At 40.0% G+C, this 22,694-nt stretch overlaps 1 protein-coding gene across 5 annotated transcripts in view; it reads right to left on the reverse strand.

The window, feature by feature from the left end:
• The window catches only part of EFNA5 (ephrin A5), a 276,961-nt gene extending 260,126 nt beyond the window's left edge, over nucleotides 1-16,835 (reverse strand). For all 5 annotated transcript variants that reach the window (XR_005019448.1, XR_005019447.1, XR_005019446.1 and 2 more), the window contains exon 1: nucleotides 14,960-16,835. Coding sequence is in view for 2 of the 5 variants with exons in the window: in XM_036848661.1 (XP_036704556.1) it covers nucleotides 14,960-15,084 (125 nt within the window). In the remaining 3 variants the exon portion in view is untranslated. The remainder of the gene's footprint in view (nucleotides 1-14,959) is intronic.
• Nucleotides 16,836-22,694: the final 5,859 nt, after the last annotated feature.

Genomic DNA, 22,694 nt, shown 5'->3' on the forward strand with positions numbered 1-22,694 from the left:
AGTCAATAACAGGAGTTTTTTAAGCACAAAGGCGTCAAGAGGCTAAACCCTGTTTTTCTGGCAGTAGGATTCAGAAGAATCCAAGGATCCCAGGGACAGCTGGGCTGCCTGTAAGGAACAGCCCCAGACAGGAATTGATTTGTTTCAACAAGCTCCTCATTGGAAATACAAGCATTCTCCAAAAGGGTGTCGGTATTCATTAATTTCTCCTTTGAGATGGAGATATCTCATTACACCTGTGAAGTCCAAAGCAGAATATCAGGGTTTTAGAAGTCAAAGAGGAAACAATATATTGGAGACAAACTGAGAGGGCAACAACTTCACGAGGAGATCCAAATTTCCTTTCTGGAAGAAGGTCCTAGCTGACTTGCCTCTCAAGTGTCACTCTTCACACATTATTACTCATGTAGAAATCACAAGATAAAGCCTGAAATGTGAATTCCTTTAAAAGAAAATCCTATATAAATGCATAAATCATATCTATCAGGGACAACATATATTACGAAATAAGACAACTTGATCTTTTTTAAAAAGTCAACTCTTCCATGATGTTTTGAAAATAAAATTTTATTTGTAAGACTGTATTTCTACGCAACTTACAAGAATATATAGAATTATACAGTAAGATGCATCAGTGCAAAGTGAGGTGACCCCCTCAATCTCTACTCTAATTTTTATAACCTTTTTAAAAATCCTGCTACAGACATACTTTCCTTCAAATTTTCACAGATCTGAAGAAGACATTTTGATTACACCCATTTATCTGATAGGGTGAAGAAACAGGTTCAAAATTAATCATTACAAATGTAATGGCACAGTTAGACTCAATTAGAGCTGAAATTTAACTAGATCTGAAATGTAACAAAAAAATGTTAACAAAGACAATTTAAAAATCAAATCTGACATAGGATTTTTAATATCTTACTCTCTGAGCCTTGCCTAGACGACACCCAAACCCATTCAAACTTTTATCCAAAACAGCTGCTATTATAAAAACTCAAAACAAAAAAAAAGTATATATATTCAATGCCTTTATTTTATGCAGTCAAAACAATCTGTAAATGTAGAAATATCAGTATATCAAAGAACTTGGTTACAACCTATTAATCTGAGGACAAATCACTGTTAATAGCCTTGAGCTAAATAAAAACTGTTCAATGAATGAGGACATATCACTATTAATAGCCTAGAGTTAAATAAAAAGTGTTCAATGTATTTATTTTCCCTTTTAAAAAATGGAGGGGCAAAACAATAATTAGAACTATTGAGTATCTTCTGCTTTATCTAAACATGGAAATGACCACAAATCTTAGGTATATTAACTCCATTTTGAACAAAGCCATTCCTTAGAGATATGCAAATGACTTCATTTTAATCAATAAAGATATCCTATTTATAAATTTAATAATCTTCTAAGCATACTTCTTTTTTAGGAACCACTTAAGTTCACACATAGTCACACAAGATTCTCGAATTTCTTTATCTATGAGAATCATAAAACTGGAAACTCCAAGTGGGTGTCACCTCAAAGTCACTGTCTCAGACGCTTATTTACACCATAATGAGAATAAACATAGGGGCTTCCCTAGTGGTGCAGTGGTTAAGAATCCGCCTGCCAATGCAGGGGACACGGGTTCGAGCCCTGGTCCAGGAAGATCCCACATGCCGCGGAGCAACTAAGCCCGTGCGCTACAACTACTGAGCCTGTGCTCTAGAGTCCATGAGCCACAACTACTGAGCCTGTGTGCCACAACTACTGAAGCCCGCGCACCAGAGCCTGTGTTCCGCAATGAGAAGCCACCGCAATGAGAAGCCTGCGCACCGCAACAAAGAGTAGCCCCCGCTCGTCGCAACTAGAGAAAGCCCACACGCAACAGCGAAGACCCAACGCAGCCAAAAATAAATAAATAAGATAAATAAATTTTAAAAAAAGGAAGGAGAATAAACATAAACCTACAAAAACCAAGCAAAACAGACATGTCTTGATTTACTATTCTTAATAATATTCATAGTTCTTATAAAAGTTAGACAATATTTTAATTAAATCCATTTTGCCAAGGATTTGAAAATGAAAAGATTTGCTTCTGTTTGATAATTAACTATAAAAAAGTATTGGTAAAATCGTTATTAAGAACAAAAGGATATTTGAATTAAGAGTGCTCACCATCCTTCCCTTCTCTGGGTTTATTTTCATACAAATATAGCTGGTCTACAGGCAAACAGTTTCATCTTCCTTTTAATAATTGCTCCATAGAGGTATATCGGTTAAGTAAGTCTACTTATGCTTTCAAAGACTTTCAAGTTCACTTAGGAGAGCGGGAATATTGCATTTATACACAGAGTGAGGAACAACAAGTAAGCAGGCAGAGTAATCTGAATTTAACTAGTTCCACCCTTTACTTGTGACTACAAGCATCACACAATTGTTTTGCAAAAGCAAATGATATATATGCTGTGAAAAAAACAGAAGCGTATTTATAGACTTTATATTACCGAGACTCTATAGAAACAAAGATTACTAAGGACATGAGAATCATGGAATTTTAGAGCAGACAGCTGTTTTCCTCCCAAGTCTCCAAGGAAGTGTAGGCTCCTAAAGTCATCCACAAGAAACCCTGCCAGTGGAAGCAGAAAAATTGTTAGTCATCTTCTGTGCTGAATGTAAGATGAACATTTGAGGTTCATTTAACCATATGGATTTCAACTGGAAAGTGTTAAAAATCTGTTTCTGAGGTGTAATTCTGGCATTGCCATAGAAAATATCTCTGGGGAGGGTTTGCAAATATATTGAGACATTTATGACAGGATCCTCCTTCAACTTTTTGGACCAAGGCAATATTTTCACTCCAGTAGATTTGTCTATAAAGAGCAAGACTTACATCAAAATCCCTGGCCTGTTACTTTTGTAGTGGTGTATTTTAATGATGCATAAACCTCAATGTAAAAATCTATTTTATTTGTCTGAGATTTGGGGTAAAGTCGCAAGAAATGAAGACTACCAGGTCTTAAGACAAATAACTTGCACTCACGCAAATACTAAGCCACTTGAGAAACTGTAGAACTATACAGAAAGTTCAGGGCAAATACAACCAAGAGCCCTTGATAAGAAACCAGAAGTAATCTCTCTCCCCACTGATCCATCTAGAACCTGGCTGCTCCAACTGTGGTTCATGGGCCGGCAGCATCAATACCACCTGGGAGCTCGCTAGAAATGCAGAATGTCAGAGCCCACCCCAGATCTACTGAATTAAAATCTGTATTTCAACAAGATCCTCAGAGGACTTGTGTGCACATTAGAGTGTGAAAAGCAATGATCTAGAAATCGCAAATTGACTGCTTCATGATGGCAGGGATGTTGTTTATATATTGTTTCCTGCAATATCTCCAGTACTAAGAACAATACCTGGCCCACAGTGGACACTCGATAAATATTTGCTGAATAAATCCATAGGTGAACATTTCTTAGAGTATCTTCTACTTTGCACTGTGATTATGTGTATACAGTTCTTAAACATACACAAAACTGCAAGTTCCTTAAGGGTACAGATGCTGTCTTATGCATCTCCGAATCCACTGTGTGCCTCTCAGGGTCTGCAGGTATCACTCAATATTTTATCAATTGTAACCTTTAGATATTCAATATAGGAATACATTACTACTGTTAGATATTTATCTATAACGTTGTTTTAATGTGAAAACTTTGGAAGACTAAGTTTAAATCAACATATAATTTCTGAATTCGCCCATTTGGCTCTGGTTTTAAATACAGTAAGGAGAATTCACCCAAGAAATCGAAGTAGTAATGGAAACCATTATATAGGGCCAAGTCCTGATTCTACATGGTACCAGAGAACAGGAATGGCATGGATGATTAAAATCCAAAACTGATTCCAAACCTCAAGTTATTCAATAGCCTCAAAGTCTTTTCTTACCAAATCTCATACGAAAGCTGCTATAAGTTTCAGAAACATCATTTTTTGTTTTATTTTCTTTCTCAAATCCACCTACTGAACGGTGAAATGGCCAAAGCCATCAAAAGAGAAATACAGTGACAGAGAGATATACATAATAAACAAACTAAGTAATCAGTCCTCAAATAACCAGATACCAACACAGAACTCTAAAGCAAAGCAAAGAAATAATTTGTGAAAGAGATAATTATACAGTAAATAATCAAATACATTAATAGCATAGATGTACTGGTAACAGGACCATTCCAAAATGATACTCAAAATAATGAGAGATTCAGAGTCATGATTATTGCTGACTCTCTTAGGCCATATTTTAAAGGACGGATACTAAATCAGGAATACTTTCCCCAATAAAGAATTGCTTTTTTTCTATTTAATTAACTGAATTCAATTGTCCTTTATACATTTGGTTTTTTTTGCTTCAGGGAACCCAGAGTTTTAAGTTAAGCCATCAGATATGTCTGACCCCATATGTATATAATCATATGGAATATCCTGTATACATATACACACCCCACCATACATACACACACACACACACACACACACACAGACACACACACACTCTGTCATGTTGTTGTTTTCCCAAGAGTATAGTCGACAATAGTGATAGCAGAGTGTGTAATAAGTTTTCATTGTTCCCCTGACAGCTATAGTTCCATACAAGACCCTTTTCTTTTTAGGTTGTAAATGCTATGGAAAAAATAAACTAATAACAGGCATTTAATTATGGGTTCTGCAACCATAGTGGGAACATTGCCAGAAAAGACTGGAACCTCTGGGAGAGCAAAAACATATATTTCCAGGGGAGGGGAGAATTTTGTTCTTCAATTATAGTAATGCTTAAAATATTGATGACAGGCATATGATAGAAAAAATTTTTAATTTTTTCCCAAGTCTCTATCAAGGATAAAGTATGTATACAATGCTACATCAATACTAAAACCAAGAATACTATTATATCTGTACTAAAATATTAATAAGAATAAAGGCATTGCTTATTAATAAGCAAAATACATAAAGAATAGCTTTATGTTTTGATACTATCAGTGAAGAATACAAAGATTCAGTTTCAATTTTGGTTTCTGCCTTGCTTTATACAGACTTAAAAAAATGAACACTTGTGATATCAAATATCTGGGTGCTATAGTCCCTGAGGCTTACTTCAATTTGTTTTATATCAGTATTTAAAATAAGGCATCCCCCAGGTTGCTGTCATGGCAGACACCAGATCTGTCACTGAGGTCCTTTCTCGCCTGATTAATTAGTAATTGGGAGACACATTTTGGCAGCTTTCATTTCCCTATTATTTTCTCTTGTTTGACACAAAACCCTGTCAGGAGCACCACTCTTTGAACTGTACCCTTCTTAGTGCTGGGTCACTAAATTTTAATAAATGGAGCCCCTGCCAGAAAACTACAGAAATAGGCATAAAAGTTTATTGCAGCAGTAACAGTAAACAAATATATGAAGAAAATACTGAATGCCACAGTATCTAAAACATTAATGGTCTGTCTGAACCCAGGGGTTATTGGCGAGATTGCAGAGCAGAGACTAAAAGAAAGGGCCTTCCACAAAACCACTGCTTTCATTTGTCTTTTAAAAAGTACATATTAGCTAAATAAAGCAGATAAATACTTGGTGCAGCAGAGCCATACATCTGAGTTTCCTCCATTATCCCAACCCGATGAATAAATCTATTGGGAGGAAAAGATTGATAGTGACTACAGGGATAGAGACCCCTTCTAGAAGTCACAAAAGCACTGTCTGAGCCAAAGAAAGAAACGTTTTTCATAAAAGGTAAGGTGAGGAACTTAAAATTGCAGCTAAAAAGACTGAGATTTCGGAGAGCTACAAATAGCTACAGAATCAGTTTCAGGTTCTCCATCTCAAGTGTCAGTCACTTCAAAAAGTGCTGCTACGATGGTGGCTCAGGACACTTGTGTGCCACAGCAGTGGCCATGCTGTGTGGGTCAGAGGTCACAGCTTCCACATTCCGACATCTGTCTGTATTTTCTTGCCCTGAAACAATAGAAGGGAACTAGGCTCATTTGCTCCCACTTTGTTTAACCTAATTGTTAAACACAAAAGATAATTTCCCCATATTTAGAATTATTTTTCCTTTTCTCCCTAATCCCATTTGACTCCATACGATTAAATACCATTAAAAATAACTTAACCGAAAGGTTAAGTCCCCTATATATTAATAAAGTTAGGCAAATGTGACAAAGCCGTATATCCTGCCGGCACCTAAGTACCAGACAACATCAAGTATCATGCCCACCACCATCAAAATCTAGATAGCAATTAGCACTACAATTATCCAACCAAAATAAGCCATGACTGCATCAAACCACAAAACTGCATTTTTAATAGGAGAAAATACTTTCATTTACTTTTATAATATGTATTTTCATAGTAAGAGGCAAGAGCTAATTGTGAATTATAGTTTCTACATACATAAATAAATCACTAATAAAACTAGAATGGATATTCTGACACCTTAGAAGCGGGAAGAAAAAACAAAAGTATTTGTTAGTTCATTTAAAACAAAAAGGTCATTTTGAACCCTTGGTTATTTTAGTCTTCTCCATCAGTCAAAGAAAAACAGATGATGGATAGCAGAGGAAAGCGTTTTGGTACAAAAACTGTCAACTCACTCATACTTGGACTTTAATGAGAAGTCCATGAGACGTATATCCGATCTTAAAACATGTATTTTATTTATCTCCTTTACATTGTACTTGCAACCATCAAAAATTCTACTTCTAATGAACTGAAGCAATCTGTGACATAAGTAGTATTCAATTTGTACCCAGTTTAATCAGACTGACTGAGTCAGGTTACTTTGAAATTAGTCTTAAGATGTTCTGTTTTTACTTCAGTACATGAGACTAATGTTCCCAGACATCATCAAACAGATGCAGTGGCAAGAAGTGTAGTATAAATTTTTGGTAAAGTTTACTAGACCACATGTTCCTCCAAATGTATCCAGAAATACAAAACATGGTGGAAAATATAACAGTCTCAATTAGTATACTCTCATAATTTTTAAAAACAAATATGAATTTACTTCCAAAATAATTTTCTATAAGAACCCACAAGAATGGTTTAGTAATGAGATTGTGAGAGCCTATATTCCAGGGACCAAAAAGGCTCTGGCTTCATATAACGCTTCTTAAAGCACCCCAAACGCTTCATTTTTGGAGGTAACTATATTTTTATCAGTACCACTTACTAGAGAAAGATTCCTGCTAACGCTGTGCAATTTGGAAAAAAAATATCAACCAACAAACAAAAAGGACTGCTTAGTACAGTAAGAAAAAGGAAGTCAGGGTTTGGGGGGGGTGATAATAGGGGCTACTAATATATCACTGAGAAATTAACAATAAATTATAAGCTTCAAGAGAAAACTACATTTGTAAACATGGTACAGCCCAATATTTAACATGAAAATATAATATGCCTAGGTTTAAAATATATCATTACTAAGTTAAAATACCCTTTTTTTTGTCAACTAAATACAAGAAGATAGCATTCTAGTGAGCTCACAATAACTTAAGATAGAGCTTTAAATATAGAGCCCTGCCAAAATGATCCCAAAGTGGTTTAGTCCTTTTCTATCGTCCATATTCATTTCCGGACCATTTTCATGAAAGAAGTAAAATCGGTCTTAAAACAAGATGGCTGCTTCTAGGGGAAAGAAAAGAAACGCTGATTTAACTGAAAGCCAAAAAACTAGCTTTTCTAAATCAAGAAACAAGAACTTTGGTATATTTTTTCTAATCTCCAAGTATATATTCATGCACTTCCACATGGAAATTTGCGGATTACTCTGTGCAGTTACTGAAAATTATTAATAGCAAAGCAATTTTTTTTAAAGGTTTGATCTTTGTGTGCTAATAAGGTGATTGTCCAATGCATATACATAGAGATATCACAAAACCAAAATTCCCAATTATCCTTCGTATCAGAATCATGATCATCAGTCCCAAAAATCAGGTCACTTGATAAGCAGTTAACAGGAATAATATTGATATCTTATAACTCTTACAGAACTCCATCATAAAATGCCCAGTGATAGAGATCCTGTTACAAACAAATCAACTGTATTTGGCTTTTCAAAGGTAATACCCTAGGAACTTAGCTGTTAGACAACCTCTCCTGGGATTGCACTTTGATGACCTTCCCTGAAGCAAATGGCAGATTAACTCTGTGACATATACATAAAAACTAAAAACATTTTCCTCCATTTTGAAATAAGTTTTAAATAGATTTTTTTTTTAAAAATCACTCAAAACTATTTTTATTTCTCACTTGAGGGGAAAATAAGACCTGACAGTAACATTTTCTTCAACCTGTCAACTGTCAATTGCATGAAGGATGTTTCTCAAGACGACAAAGGTTTATTTTTCCTTATTGAAAATGATAGAATTCTACCTGAATGAAAGCTGAGCTAACCATCACTGTAGTACACTACCGTCTCCCAGCAACTAGCTAACTCAAGGAGAAGTTTTCACGGTTTTAAAATAATGGTTTTATTGAAATCTATGGCTCACTGTTTGAATACTATATTCAAAAGCCTAAAAATAAAGAGTTTCCATCTACACAGATTTCAGATTAGAAAACAGTGTAGAGACTTCAGTAGTTCACAATAAACCCTTCAGAGTACAATAAGGAGTATAGATTATCAAGAATAGTAAAATAGAAGGAAAATTTTTTGTTTATGCTCAAAACTAGGCATAATAGTTGTAATACAGAAAAACCTGCATTATTACTTTTTACTTTTAAACTAAGTTCTTCTATGTCATTATGCTGCCTTGTTTATAACTGACAATTTTGAAAACATGAATGCGGGCAAATTCCAGAGGAAACAGATCTCCTGGTAGTGAGTAATATCCCATTCAGAAACACTGGAAGTTCAAATTAATCACAAGAAACTTTTCCACAAAACAGCTCAGGGTATAGGTTGAGAAGCAGACTAAAATATAAATCTAATAATATAAATCAGGCCCTTAAAAGAGACAATAATTTATTGATGTTTAGCTGTCTAAGACCACCATCATAAGACAAATTACTACAAGTGAATATTAATATCTCATTTCTTACACTCCTCTTTGAGGTTTTATACCTGAATATGAAGGTATTATCTGTCACAAATGATGAGAGGCAATTTTTTCTCGGTTTAGAAGACTAGTCCTGACTGAGCATCCTGGGTTAAGTGGCCAGACCTTCCTCACTGTGCTTAGAGACATACAAGCTTCCTTTTCAACACAGACATTCTAATCAGGGCTGCTGTTTTAACAGTTTGTATACTGTTTCTGAAAAGAAAATTGACTATATGGCATCAGTTAACATAGAGTGGTTCATTATCTAAGATAAAATATCATAGCTTTTTAAATTCTCATTACTGCTGGAAGTTATTCAAAACCAACACAAGAAATGAAGAGGGCTGAAGGGCATCTTTTTTAAAAAACTATTAATCAAATGATATATATTGGACAAAGAAAAAAAAACTAAACAATAAACCAAATGTTACCCTCACATAAAATTCTGTTCTTAACATATTCTTACGTTTTGTTCATTTTCTATTTCAATGTTTTCTCTTCCTCAAAGGTACATTCTTTTGGCATATACTTCTAAGTTTGCAAAGGCCAGGACTCCTGAAGGACTAATTGTATTCATTAATTTTCTTGGCCCAGCATGAAGCTGGTAGCTTGCTTGGCTCATAGCAACAGGGGGAGAAGAGGAGGCGCTCATCTTTATCTGTCCCATCCAACAGGAAATCAGGCCAGTGGACAGAATGCAATGAAACGCCTCCTCAGAGGCACCTTACAAGATTAAATGGCAAGAAATTCACAAGGTTAATTTGCCCCCAAATAACTAAATGCTCCCTCCAAATCTGATCCTCAGTCTTCAAAGGTGGAAGCCTCTAGAGCTATTGATTATCAGCCAGAACACATATGGCAACAAGATATTCATTCAGTGAGCCAATGGCTTAGTTAATACCACTAAAATCAACGAACAGGGAGTAATGAACTACTGAAGGCTCTCTCTGATTCTTTTAATCATGAAGAGTATATTGACCTTGGTCTCACACTGTACAGCCAAGCGTGCCTCAAATAGCACTGATGTTCCAGTCACCTAAGAAAAAGACAGTTGACTATTCTGATAGCTTATTACGAATACATAACATAATGTATAAAATCACTGGAACATAACATCTCAATGGCTTATTTTGCTTTCAAACTTCTATGGAAAACCGGCCAAAAATAAGAAGCACACTTTTCTTCTACAAATTTCTAGATTAAACAAAGGGTAAGAGGGGGAAAATTCACTTCAGGTCTCCTACAAATGGATAAGGGTAAAAACACTTCAGGTCTCCTACAGTGGATATAAATTTTCATCACACTGCTTTATTTTTAAAGCAGATATTTATAAAATTCTGATATAAATATCAAAATAACAAAATTATCCCATTACATCTAATAAAATGATACATTACACTGAGGTTCAGAGTTAATAAAGTTAAAAGATTCTAAGTAATGTCTTTTACTTGAAGAACTTTTGTTTCTAATATATGAAGTATTATTTACAACACTTAAAATTTCATAAATAAAGTTATCAGGGTTGGTGATACAACTCATTCAAAACCAAGATCAACTTTCCATCTTTCCTCAAAACAAATTCTTAGATTTAGACCAAACTTATTTCATTTGTCGGTGGAAAAGGCACAGTACTGGTATACTGGTATATATATATAACACTGGCAGCTCAGATTTTTTTTAATGAAACAAGTGAATTTTGAAAGAGAAAAATATGCAAGGGCTATATGATCAGGGAAAAATGTTACTACTTCTCTCTACTTAGTCACATACATATCACCTATACTGCCTGAAAGATTTGGGAGTGTTGACCTAGAATTCACATCACTTTCACAACTCAAGATTACATGTTTGCAAAACTAAATGGTGTCAATTACCTGCTACTCTAACATGAAATGTTTAATTTACAAGTCCAAAGAAAACATATGGTTAGGCTGAAATTTAAAAAATCCCAGATGAATTACAGGGATATCTTTTCCCATAAGAGAATAACATTTTAAATTGGTGATTCTCAAACCTTAACAGAAGCAAAGTACTAAATAAAGAAAATCGGTACTCTTAAAGTATGCTAGTTATATTTGCCACTGTTTTATTTTACTATTCCATCTATTAATGCCAACCAGTAGGAGACATGTTTAATTATCCCAGCATCATTTTGGCAAGTGGTCAAATGAATCCAAGAACTTTTCAACATACACAGCATTTGAAAGAATGTTCTCTTTGGAAGCACCAAACTGTTTATAGCATGTTTCAAATTAAGCGGCATACTCTTAATATTGAGTCACCTCTACCTTTATAAGCGTAGCTACTAAGGGAGAATGTAAAGGAAGTTTTATTATTGAAGTCCTTTTAAAAGTTACTTAAAAGCTTTTTCCATTATTAAAGAAATTAGACACAAATATTCTATCAATAGTTATATTCTCCTTGACTTGGATCTTCATTACTCAAACTTACTTAGTAACAGGCCGGTTCAGAATAGAGCATAAAATTAAAAGGATCTTTCTATTACTCTCACGATTTAGGTGAAACTCATACAACTTTTCAAATGTTTAAAATATGAAAGATGCATTTACAAAAATGTTATCATATATTTTTATTCAGACTCTTAGGTCTCAGTTGCTATTTTAGAGATTTGTAGCAAGTCAATACATAAAATCAGTGTGGTCCACTGCCCAATAAATACTGGCAATTAAAAAGTTATCAGCATTTAAAAATTAAACATCTATTTCCCAGAAGTGAATGCTTGGGAAGACAGATTCTAACAGCAAAACTATCTGACAGCAAATAAGTTTTACATTTTTTTCCTCTGTGAACTTAGATCTATGGACGCTTCTGTTACCAAAGCAGTCAGTAATGAAACTCAATGCAGCTGATAAACTCCTATGACTACACAAGTTACAAAATAAGATATTTAAATCCTGTGATCAAGATGTAATACTTAATTTTAATTTTATCTAAACATAATTTCAAATGAAGTACAGTAGTATAAGCTAAAATATATTTACTTCATTTTGCCACAATATCCATTTATTACCAGCTTAATGTGTCCGCTGAACTCTTCTTCTAAGAGTAAAATCTTTAAAGTCTATTTAAGTTGCAATTAAAGTTTTCTACTTTTTTCCACAAGATTGAAGTCTTCTGATAATATTATTAATTTAGCAAAATCTTAAAAGATAGGATTTATGTCAAACCAAAAGGCATGGTTAGCTTACTTTACAAAATGATAGCATAGATGAAAAGAAAATGTAAAACATTAAAAACTTAAAATTTAGTAGACCCCTGCAAATTTTCTAAAATATTTTTTCACTATCTTTTGTGATAAACTTATTTCTAAATTACTTATTTTGCATTTGGCTCCTTTTAAATACATCCAAGCTGACTTTTCTTCATTCATCAAAAAAGCACCGTCTTATTCCACATTTCTAAGATAAATCTGCCTACCAGTACCTAGTTTTAAAATTATATTATTTTTTAAAGTAAGTTTTACTGTGATAACATATGAAGATAAACACACCCACAAATCCCTAAAAATACTAAAGTTAGAGCTGAATCCTTTTTGGGGGGGGGGTTGCATGATTCTTTCTTTTGAACATTATCAAATTGATAATGATCAAATAGAGAGGTATTTCCACAAACTTCAAATTGAAATACTGACTTGAGAATACTCTTGGTATTTTAAAATTCTACAGATTAACTTTGGGCAGGTTCAAAGACACCATGCCATCCTGAGCAGAAGAGTTTTCCGCAGGCAGGGCAGATCTATTAAAAAACATGACCTGTGACAAAAATCAATGTGCTAAACTCAAAGCAAACAACAGTATCAAAAGCATAAAACAGAGATAACCTAAGATAAAATGTTCTCAAACTAACTCAGACTAGTTTGACAGATTAAGAAGGAGGGGTAAGAGTGGGGATGTTGCTGATTCTTTCTGTTTTAACCCAGGATGACTGGAACACCCAAGTACCCAAATAAATTAATACCAAGAGAAAAAGATTACACTGTGAAGTTTGCAGTGGGAAACAAAAGACAAGCAAGAGCAAAATGTCCCAAATTCAACTAACCAATTTCACTGTTGTTTTATTTGATAAGGCACTAAAGTTTAAAATATAAATTCCTCTGTTTCGAATATGCTGTCTAAAAAAGCCCAAAGGGGAATAAAACCAACCAACATAATGAGACTTGCTTTTAACGCCATCACAACTGGAAAGCCTGCTCTATTTGTCTTGTCAGCTTTAATAAAAGGCATCTCCTCTGGCAGGATGGCTTCTCTTTCTCTTTTCCTAATAGCGGTAAGTGGCATGTCAAAGAAGAAATAGCTTCCCATCCCACCACCCACCTCCAGGAGACTTTTTAAACCAAACTTTGAAGGATGTCTCCACTTGGCCCAAGCGATGCAATCAGGACTTGGGCTACCTGGGTGTGACTATCTTTCCTGGGGTAGCAGGGTGGGGGGACTCTATCCCCGTTCGGCAACCGGTGTACGGCTCGTAGGGAAATCTGCCCATCTTCAGCTGAGAGAACATTACTTCAAGCGGGGGAATCCCTCCTATGCCAGCATAACAAAGGAAGGCGGGAGGCCGGCGGAGAGGGCCACCGGGAGGTAGGAAAAACTAGAGGCGCCCACCAGCCCCCTCTCCCCAAGCGCGCTGGGCGCGCAGCAACCACAAACTCTTCCCTTGGCCTCCGCCTTTCTTCTCCCAACTTCCACGCCAGCCCAGGGAAAACCCTGGGATTTTAGGTATAATCGATGCTATTTCCCTTCTCCTCGGCGGGCACCGAGACCAGCCCACAGCTGGAAGCTGGAAGCTGGCCTCGGTCCCAGAAAGGCAGAGCAATATGGGCCCAGCGGGGCCGACTGCTGCCCGGGAGAAAGTAGGGCTTGGACCTGCTCTGGATCGGGAGGGGTCCTCCCGGCACTCTGGACAACCCCACCCGTACCCCTCTTCCAGGGTCCGTGAACAAGGAACCCAGGCAGGTAGCCAGGGTCCAGCAGGAGCGCTAGGGCGGCCCCGGGCGCCCATCTCTAGGTTTCCGCGTACTCGGCTGGCTTCGGAAGCGCCCGAAAAACGTTTCCAGGTAACCGCGCGTTTTCCTCCGGCTGCACACTGCCAGGCTTCGGACGAAGGGCTCCCACCTCCCGGTTCGGCCAACTCCAGCAGCTAGCTCCGCAAGCATGACGTAACCCGGCATTAGATCAAACTTTCTGGCACCTTGAGCCCACCGGGAGGTAGAGGAGGTGGGAGAAGCCTCTCTACTGCCAAGAGAGCCGGGACCAGACTGACTTAGGGGCCGGATGATTTCCTCGCAGTTAAAGAGGAAAATATAAACCTAAAGCTTCCGCTTCCCAGTCCCCCACACCTCCCCCAGCCAGTGCGCTTTCTGAGCGCACCGGGGAAAAGGGAAGGAAAAATTTTAAGAAACAACAAAAAAAACCCACTTTGGGGATGTTTAGCGGGTTCTCCCCGCAGTCCCTGCGCAGCCACGCTCCAAGAGGGAGCTCCTGACGGCTTGCACCCAGGGCTCCCCGTGCCCAAGCGCCGCGCCTGGATCGGGATGCTGGCCAGCCTGCCAGGGTGGGAAGCGAAGTCTCGACTCCCGGGCTCTCGCCTTTTCCGAGTCTCCCCGGGCTTCGCAGAAGCAGCGGGTCTGGGCAGCCCCGGGGACGCCCAGGGGCACTCAGGGTCCCTGCCGCACCTCAACAATGAGGAGCACGAAGTGAGCGTTTCCCGCGGGCGCCTCGAAAGCCATCCGCGCCCGGGCGACGCAGACTCTGAGGGTGCGCGCCGCTGTCGGCCGATGCGCGCGGGTCCACGGCGCCGCCGCTCCTTCCGCAGGGCCCCGAGGCCCGGGTAGCCCCGGCTCTCCGCCCCCCATTGCCTTACCTGGGGTTGCTGCTGTTCCAGTAGACGGCGTAGCGGTCGGCGACGGCCTTGGAGCCAGGGTCCTGGCTGAACACACACATCCAGAGCACAAGAAACAGCAGCGTCAACATCTCCACGTGCAACATCACGCCTGGCCAGCGGCGGAGCCGCCGACGCGCCACTCCGGGGAGAGATCAGGGATCCGGAGGGAGGGAGGGAGGGAGGGAGAAGGGGCGAGAGAGAGCGGGAGAGCGGGAGCCAAATAAATATGAATAAATAAAAATGAAGAGGGGCGAGAAAAGGAAGAGGCGCACACCAAGCTGAGGAGGGGGAGGAGAGAGAGAGAAAAAAAGGTGGAGGAGTGGGGGGAGTAAAGGCAAACTCGCACCCCCACTGGAGGGCTCAGGAGGAAAAAAAAGGAATCACAAGATGGAGAGAAGCGTGCGTGTGTGTGTGTGCTGGCGGCGGCGAGGGCGGGGGAAGGGGTGCCAAGCTGTGTCTCGGGCGGCGGCGGCAGGCCGGTCACCCCGGGAGAAGGAGGTGCGCGCCGGGCCGGGCGGCGGCAGCGCGGGTTGGGGCAGGCGGCGGCGCACGCTGCACAGTCACCGGGAGTTGCGCGCCACGGCCGCGGGGAGACATACACTGGCCCGCCGGGCCCGGCTCAGCGTCGGCGCCGCGGGCTGCGCACGGCTCCGCCGCCGCCCAGGGCCCTCGCACTGCGCCCCGCTTCGCTCCAAGTTACTTTGGCGGCCTGTAGGAAACTGCAGGAAGAGGGCTCCGTGTGGATGGGGGGGGGGCTTCCCGCCTGTGGTCCTGGAAGTCTGAGGACCCCCTTCCCCCGCCTCCTCTGTGCTTTAACCCGGTAACCCCTGGAAATCTCGGAGGAGTCTCGTAGGTGCTACGGGTTCGGGGCGGTGCGCCGAGAAGGGTGGAGATCTGGAGCCAGAAACCCAGCCCCGCCGGCGTCCTGGAACTGGTTAAGCGGCAGCTAAGCGGGCGAGGAGCGGTCTTGCCTCGCAAACCTCAAAGAAAAGTTTGGCTTTTCGCGTCTTCCGGCAGGTCCCCTGTCGGAGTCGGACTGCGACGGTGGCGGGAGGCGACACCCCGGCCGCTGCCTGAGTCTCGGGGATTTCTCGCGCGTGCTTTTCTTGGCCGGGAGTCGGTGCACCAGAGTGAATGGAGAGCAGAGGTCTGAACCAGCCAGCCAGGCGGAGCTGGGATGCCGAAACCTGCAGGACGATGCCAATCCAACTGTTCAGCAGGAGAGCGGGAGGGGAAACAATCACTTTCAAATGAATCCCTCCAACTCCTGGATGGGCTGATGTCAGTCTCCGATCGCCTTCCGGGAGCAAGAATGAGCCCCCAGACGCGGTGCCAAGAGCCCTGGGTGAGCTCTCAGAAGTGTCCCTGCGACTCCGACTGGTCCGACCCCAAGCCCGGCAACTTGTAGAGAGGCATCAATCAGTTTGAAATGCGAAAGGAGAAAAAAAAAGAGAGCGCGCACGAGAGCGTGTGGCACCTCCCCGATGACTACATCAGAAAACCTTCCCGACCCTCCCGCAGCTGCTCCTCTTTCCCTCCTTGGGCACAGCAGCAACAAGAGGTGAAAACCACCGACAGAATCCCAAAACCTTTACCAGGCGGGAAAATAAACTTGAGTGCAGCAGCAGCAGCAGCACGAGCAGCCCGGGAGGGATTGAAACGACTGGCGAGAAGTGGAAAGGGGTAAAAGTCAGTTTTGCAAAAGAGAAAAAAAAGAGAGAGAGAAAAAATGCTTTATGGGAAAAATTTCCTCGGGCACGCCCCCTCGTTAATGACCTGCGTGTAAAGCCGACAGCCTCGGCAACCCAGCAGCAGCCGCCGTACCGGAGCGCGAGGCCGCGCGCGTGAACGTGGACGTGGGCGGCGCGGGTGGTGGGGGTGGTGGGCGTGGAGCGCAGGGCGCGGGGTCGGCGGGCGGCGCGAGCGCCGGTGTGAGCTCGGGACCGAGAGGGGGAGGCGCCGCCAGCCCGAGCCTAGCCAGCGCTGCTGCAGCCGCGGCCCGGGTCATGTGGGCTGCTTTTTTTTTTTTTTTTTTTTCCCTCGCAGTTTACTTGGGAAGGGGTGGGGGGTGGCTGGAGCAGCCAGTCAGGGAAAGGCCTGCTGTTTGCTTACAGATCGGGTTTTTTTTCCTCTCTCTTTACTCCAACCGGATTGGTCTGCTCCACGAGAAAGAGGCGTTTTCCTAATCTCCTCCCTTCCCCACGCCTCCTAACCCCCCTCCCGGGCCCTACCTTCCAGAAACCTGACTAATTGAATTACTGGGAGTGCTGAGGCGCCCTCTCCTCCGCCCGAACCCGGCAGCCGCGCGTAACCCTTTGGATGCTGAATTCCGTCTGGCCTGAGGAATGATTTGACATCTTTTTAGCTGAGAGTAGGGTCTTTCAGTTACAAAGGAACCGGTTCCCACCCTGTAGCCGGAGAGCCGAAATCTGTCTCCGGGGCCCCTCAAGTGACACGCAGTTCCAGCAGCCGGCTGGCAGGCAACGACAGTGACTACGTGTTCTTGGAAATCTCTGCCCTGTTCTTCACAAGGCGCATTGCCCGGCGCCGGGCTATCTGGAAACCTGAGCATCTCTCATGTGCCTTTCAACTCCCCTCTTACTACCAGGGATTTAAAGGTTCATGAGCAGCAAGCAAGACTTTTCTTTAAAGTGATGCTTTGAAAACACATTTTTTTTTTAGATCGAGAAAATCACAGGGTAAAGTGATTACAATTCAGTGCGAATCTTCGGCAGGGAGGAAATGAATGCGGCAGGGTAGCCCACCCGAAATACCGTACACCTTTTCTATTTCAACTCCGAAGTTGGTTCACTGCCCACTCCCCAAAGGATAAATGCTTTGAACGAACCCGGTGGGGGAAGAAATGGAGGTCAGGGAAGGAATTCCTTTATTATTGGAAAAGGCCTTGCGTTCCCGGGTTTCTAGAGCAGGTTGCAGTGCCTCAGGCCCTCGGCCGCCACCGTCGCGCGATCACCTGACAGCGAGGCGGTCCTCGCGCCTCGGAACGTGTGCCGGTGTCCTCCAGCGCCCGGGAAGCTAGCCAGGCGCCCGGCACTGCGGGGCTACAAACTCTCGAGACTCGCCCTCGTGGGGCTCCGCGGGCTGGGGCCTGAGTGGTATTACTCTCTCTAACTCTCTAGGGAATTTGCTGCCTCGGCGAGAAGGGCTAATCCCAAGAAAGAAAACAGCGTACTTTTGCTCCCAAACCTGCCTGTTCTTCCCTTTACTTATTAGCCCAATAAAATCAAAGATCACGTTCTTCCTCCTGCGCTTTCCAGTCCTCGAGCTCTAGATTTCCAGGCGCTTCGGAGCTGTTTGGAAGCGTCCAGACGCCCTCCAGTGGTTGGCCTGCAGTCCGCACCCAGCGGGGCTATTGCCTATAGTTCAGCCGGCATTGAGTTTGATGGAGAATCTGGGGTCATGAACAATACCGATTTGAGAGGAAAGGAACAGTCCACATCGGCATGGGATTATCTGGATGTCACGGGCTCTTGCCTAGAAGTTGAGTAGTTTCTCAATTACAGAAATTTTCCCTATCTGCAGAGACCTGAAATTGTCCTAGAAAAGTAACTCTTCTGTTTTGTGAGTAGATATAAGTTGCAATCGGTGTAATTATAGATTGCACTACAGACCACCCTAACAAACCAACCACCTTCCTAAATTAAGAAACGTAAATTCAGAATATTAATACAAATTCTTCTCAACCATCTGTATATTTCACAAAATTCCAGCAGTGAGAAGTCGGAAAACTTCAGCTAGAGAACTGAAGGATAAGCTTTAATTTTTTAAATCAAATTTTCACTTAAAGCGTTATCTGATTCCCCCCGCCCAGTGCCCCCCCAGTTTTGCTGATGTTCAAGTTCTTGGTCTATTTTAGGGTGCACTTTTTTTTTCTGTTGTGGGAAGGATGCATTTCTTCCCTCAGTCTTTCTGATAGTAGCTCTAATAGGTGCTCGTATGACTGAGGCAGTTTTGCAGGAAATATTCTGGACCCTTTTAAGGGACATGTGTATCTTTAGGAAGATGAGAATTCACGACTCCTATCTTGGAGAAAATGCTGATTCTCATCGGAGAGACTTTTTAGTCAGGGAAATATCAGGTATCAGGGAGTTAGCAAGCTGGCTTCCTGTGGCATCAAAGCCAAAAGGAGTAAAGAGAAAGAAATTATATCCACTTATTTCCTATTTAAAACACATACTGTAAGCAAATGTGAAAAATCAATATATCAAAAGAATATGGATGTTCTGATATTTTAAATATTTCCAATTTGTTCTAAAGTCTGGATAGTCTCATTTTAAGCAGAAAAAAAAATTCATACATGATGGTTTTCCTTAAAATGATTCAGGGAGTTGGAATAAAACACATTGGAATTTCCAACTGTTCAGAACATAATTCAAATGTCTATGAGAAATAATTCATAAACTTAAATCAAATGCCTCCTTCTGGGATTATATACCTAAGTAATTATTGATATTGGAGTAACTAAGCAGCAATATGACAGATACATACTTAGATAAAGTTTGAAGAGAGGTATTAAATATACGTATCATTAGATAATGTGGCTTTGTCTCCTCAGGAAAATATTGAAGTGATTTGAATTTATACAAATCAGCATTACAGAAAATAATTATGATTAGCCCAGTGTCACAGAGGCAATGACTCTAAAGTTGGCCATTTAAAGGATAAGTAGCGTTTTGCCAAGTTCAGAAGGAGGTTCAAGTATGTCAGAGAGAAAACAGCAAGAAGCTAAATCATGGAGGAATAAAGGTGCAGGGAGTGTTCAATTACTTTGAGTTCAACAACATTGAAACAGGGTTGTAGGGAGCTGAGACCTGAAAAGTTGGTTGGAAATGGACTGTAAAAGGGCGTAGCTATATTCTAAATATATTTGGATTTAAAGCTACCGGTAACCGAGTGCACTGGTGGTTTTAAAACAAATGACACTGAAAAAATGACACTGAAGCAATGCTTCAAATTAAAATACAGATAGGGATTTATCTTTCTATTTATTTGTTTATTTATTATTTTTTGGCCTTGAACTATCTAGGTGGGTGTTCTAACCTTGGCTACGAGTTAGAATCACCTTGAGAGATTTTTAAAAAAGAACATGCCAAGGCCCCACTCCCTGTTTTAGGTTAGGGGCCGGGATTTTGGATCTGTAATTTTTAAAAGCTCTCCAGGGAATTCTAATTAGCATAGAGAATAGAGAATCACTGATCTAGGTAATTTCTTTTTACCTTAATGAGTTCAATATTTCAGGAAAAAAAAAAAAAGTAAGTTCTGTACTTAGAAATGTCCCAGCTAACCATCAAGGCAGGAAAGTTGATACTTCCAAGAACTGAATTTCATGATCCTCTCTATTAAAATGAAGTGATACTATAAAAATAACTTTCACATAGCACAAAACAGAATACCATCTCCAAGACGTGGTTGCAGGGCAAAGCTTACTTTTAAATATGGATTAGTCTTCCTTTTTTTTAGACTAGTCTGGACTTCCTTTTTGTATTAGCTGCCTCCAGATAGAAGTGGAGATCTATTGAGTCAAGTGTCCAGATAAATAAACGAAACAAGCTGGTGTATCAAACCCCAGAGTCCACAGACTAAGCAACTCTTGTTTAATATAGCAGTTATACCCAGAAGAAATAATAAAGGAAATAAACCCAAGAGCAAAGATTTAAAAAATAATAATTAGACAAAAAAACTTTCTAACAGGTGACTAACATAATGGTATTTAAGCTAACCCTGCTATCTATCTTCCTAGAACTTTAGAATTCATTCCAAAGGCCTAAGAACCCAGGTTCTATCACCAAACTGTCACCCAGCTATCCTGTGCACAGACTATTTGAAGTTACTTAATGAAGGCTTCTCCCTTCTTTACCCCCTTTTATAACAGCTTTCTCAGAATCTTTAGGAATAACTCTTCACTAGCTTTTCTTTCCTTACAGACCTTAGGAAATGCTCCTTTTCTATTTCTGATCTAGTTGCCTCTCCTGCGTGCAGCCTAAAAGAGGGAGGAAAAAAAACCTCTACTAAATAGAGTACTATGTCTTTACCTTCAGCTGTGACCTTCAAATTCCATCATGAATTTTCCACTTTTCCTCATTCTCTCTTTAATTTTCTGGCACTTCCTGGAGTTTGTTTCCCAGCATGCCTTCTCTTGAAGTCTGTGCATAAGTAGAAGCAGTTTTACAAGTTGCTGAAATATCCTTAAAGAGGCATTTTTAGAAGTTCTTACTTATGAATTGCCTATGTATTGTTTTGCTCATTTCAAAATATAGTTTAAATAAGACCTACATAGTAAACTTTTTAAACATACAGAATTTTGAGCAGTCATTTTGATAAACAGCTAAACCAAATAATTAGGTACATATGTAAATATGTGTTATGTTTCTTTGTATTACAAATGTGTATGTGCTTACATATAATTTCGAAAGAAGAAAACAAGAACTGGTTGATTCAATCAATTTCCACATCACTTTTCATTAGCTAGACTTCAGTATATATACCACAGAGCTATGTGGCCAATATTCAACCATAAAGCTGATATTGGTAGGTGATATTATTCCCATGAGAAATGTTTGTCTTGTCTTTTACTATTTGAACATGTATGTACTTTTACTGCTCTGTATTTTCCCTCTTCAAATTTTTAAATAAAAATCACCAAATAAAATCTATCTGCATTTTAAAAATCTAATCAATCAACTAAGTATACTATCCTAAAATGGTCTTTGTGAATTATTAAATAATATTACACTCCTTGCTTAAAGGAATACAGATTACCATGAATGCACATTACAAAATAAATAAATAAATAATAAATAAAAATTTGTATTTATGTTTTATTACAATGGCAACATAGATATCTACAGCATACCTTTATTTAAATAAAAAGAATATTTGTAGCCTTTTCAGAAATAAAGTTAACCTGTACTTTTTTTCTCAAATATATACAAACTAATAATTAGGATACTTTTCTCCCACCAGCTACATCTACCATCATCCAAAAAGCATGTAAGTTTGTGTGCTTTTGTATTTTTTACTTGTTTATAGACCCCCCCCAAGGCTAGAACATCTTTTTTAAAAATTTAATTGATGCCGTTATGTACATACACATATATACACATGTAGCATATTTATGAGCATATATACAGACAGAGAAAGAACTTATTTTTCAATCAATGTTCACCCAAGATTTTCATCAACTTCCGTGAGAATTCTATTTAAAGACGAGCAGAGGATATAACCCTTAGTCAGTGAGCATGATTTCATGAAATAGGAAATGCTGTTTCTAAGCCCCTTTTTAGCATTGGCTTTACTTTTTCTCCCCAGATCTAAACTGGCTAAGCAAAATAGAATTATGGCAAACTAAGAAACTCTTTCCTCAAATTATGTGCATATTTTTTACATAAAAGTCTCAGGGGATATTGTGGAGTGTGGATTTTTTTTTTTTTTTGTAGTCGTCTAAATAATTGTCTCAAATTTTTTCCCATTTTTCTTGGCCATGGTAGAGATGGTCTTTCAAAGTATATTATTTATTTTTTAGGAAAATTGTCCTCTTACCGCAGATTTATAACTCTAGTCTGAGACTTCCAAATACCTTATGCCAACATTGTAAATTTTATTGTGATGTCATAAAGTTACAGTTAGGGTATAATTTTTTAAAGGTATTTCATTTTGGAATAATAGTTATAAAGCTGGTCTCTATAGAAACCAC

This window comes from Balaenoptera musculus, chromosome 3 (genome assembly GCF_009873245.2).
Source record: "Balaenoptera musculus isolate JJ_BM4_2016_0621 chromosome 3, mBalMus1.pri.v3, whole genome shotgun sequence".
In the NCBI taxonomy this organism is placed as follows: Eukaryota; Metazoa; Chordata; class Mammalia; order Artiodactyla; family Balaenopteridae; genus Balaenoptera; species Balaenoptera musculus.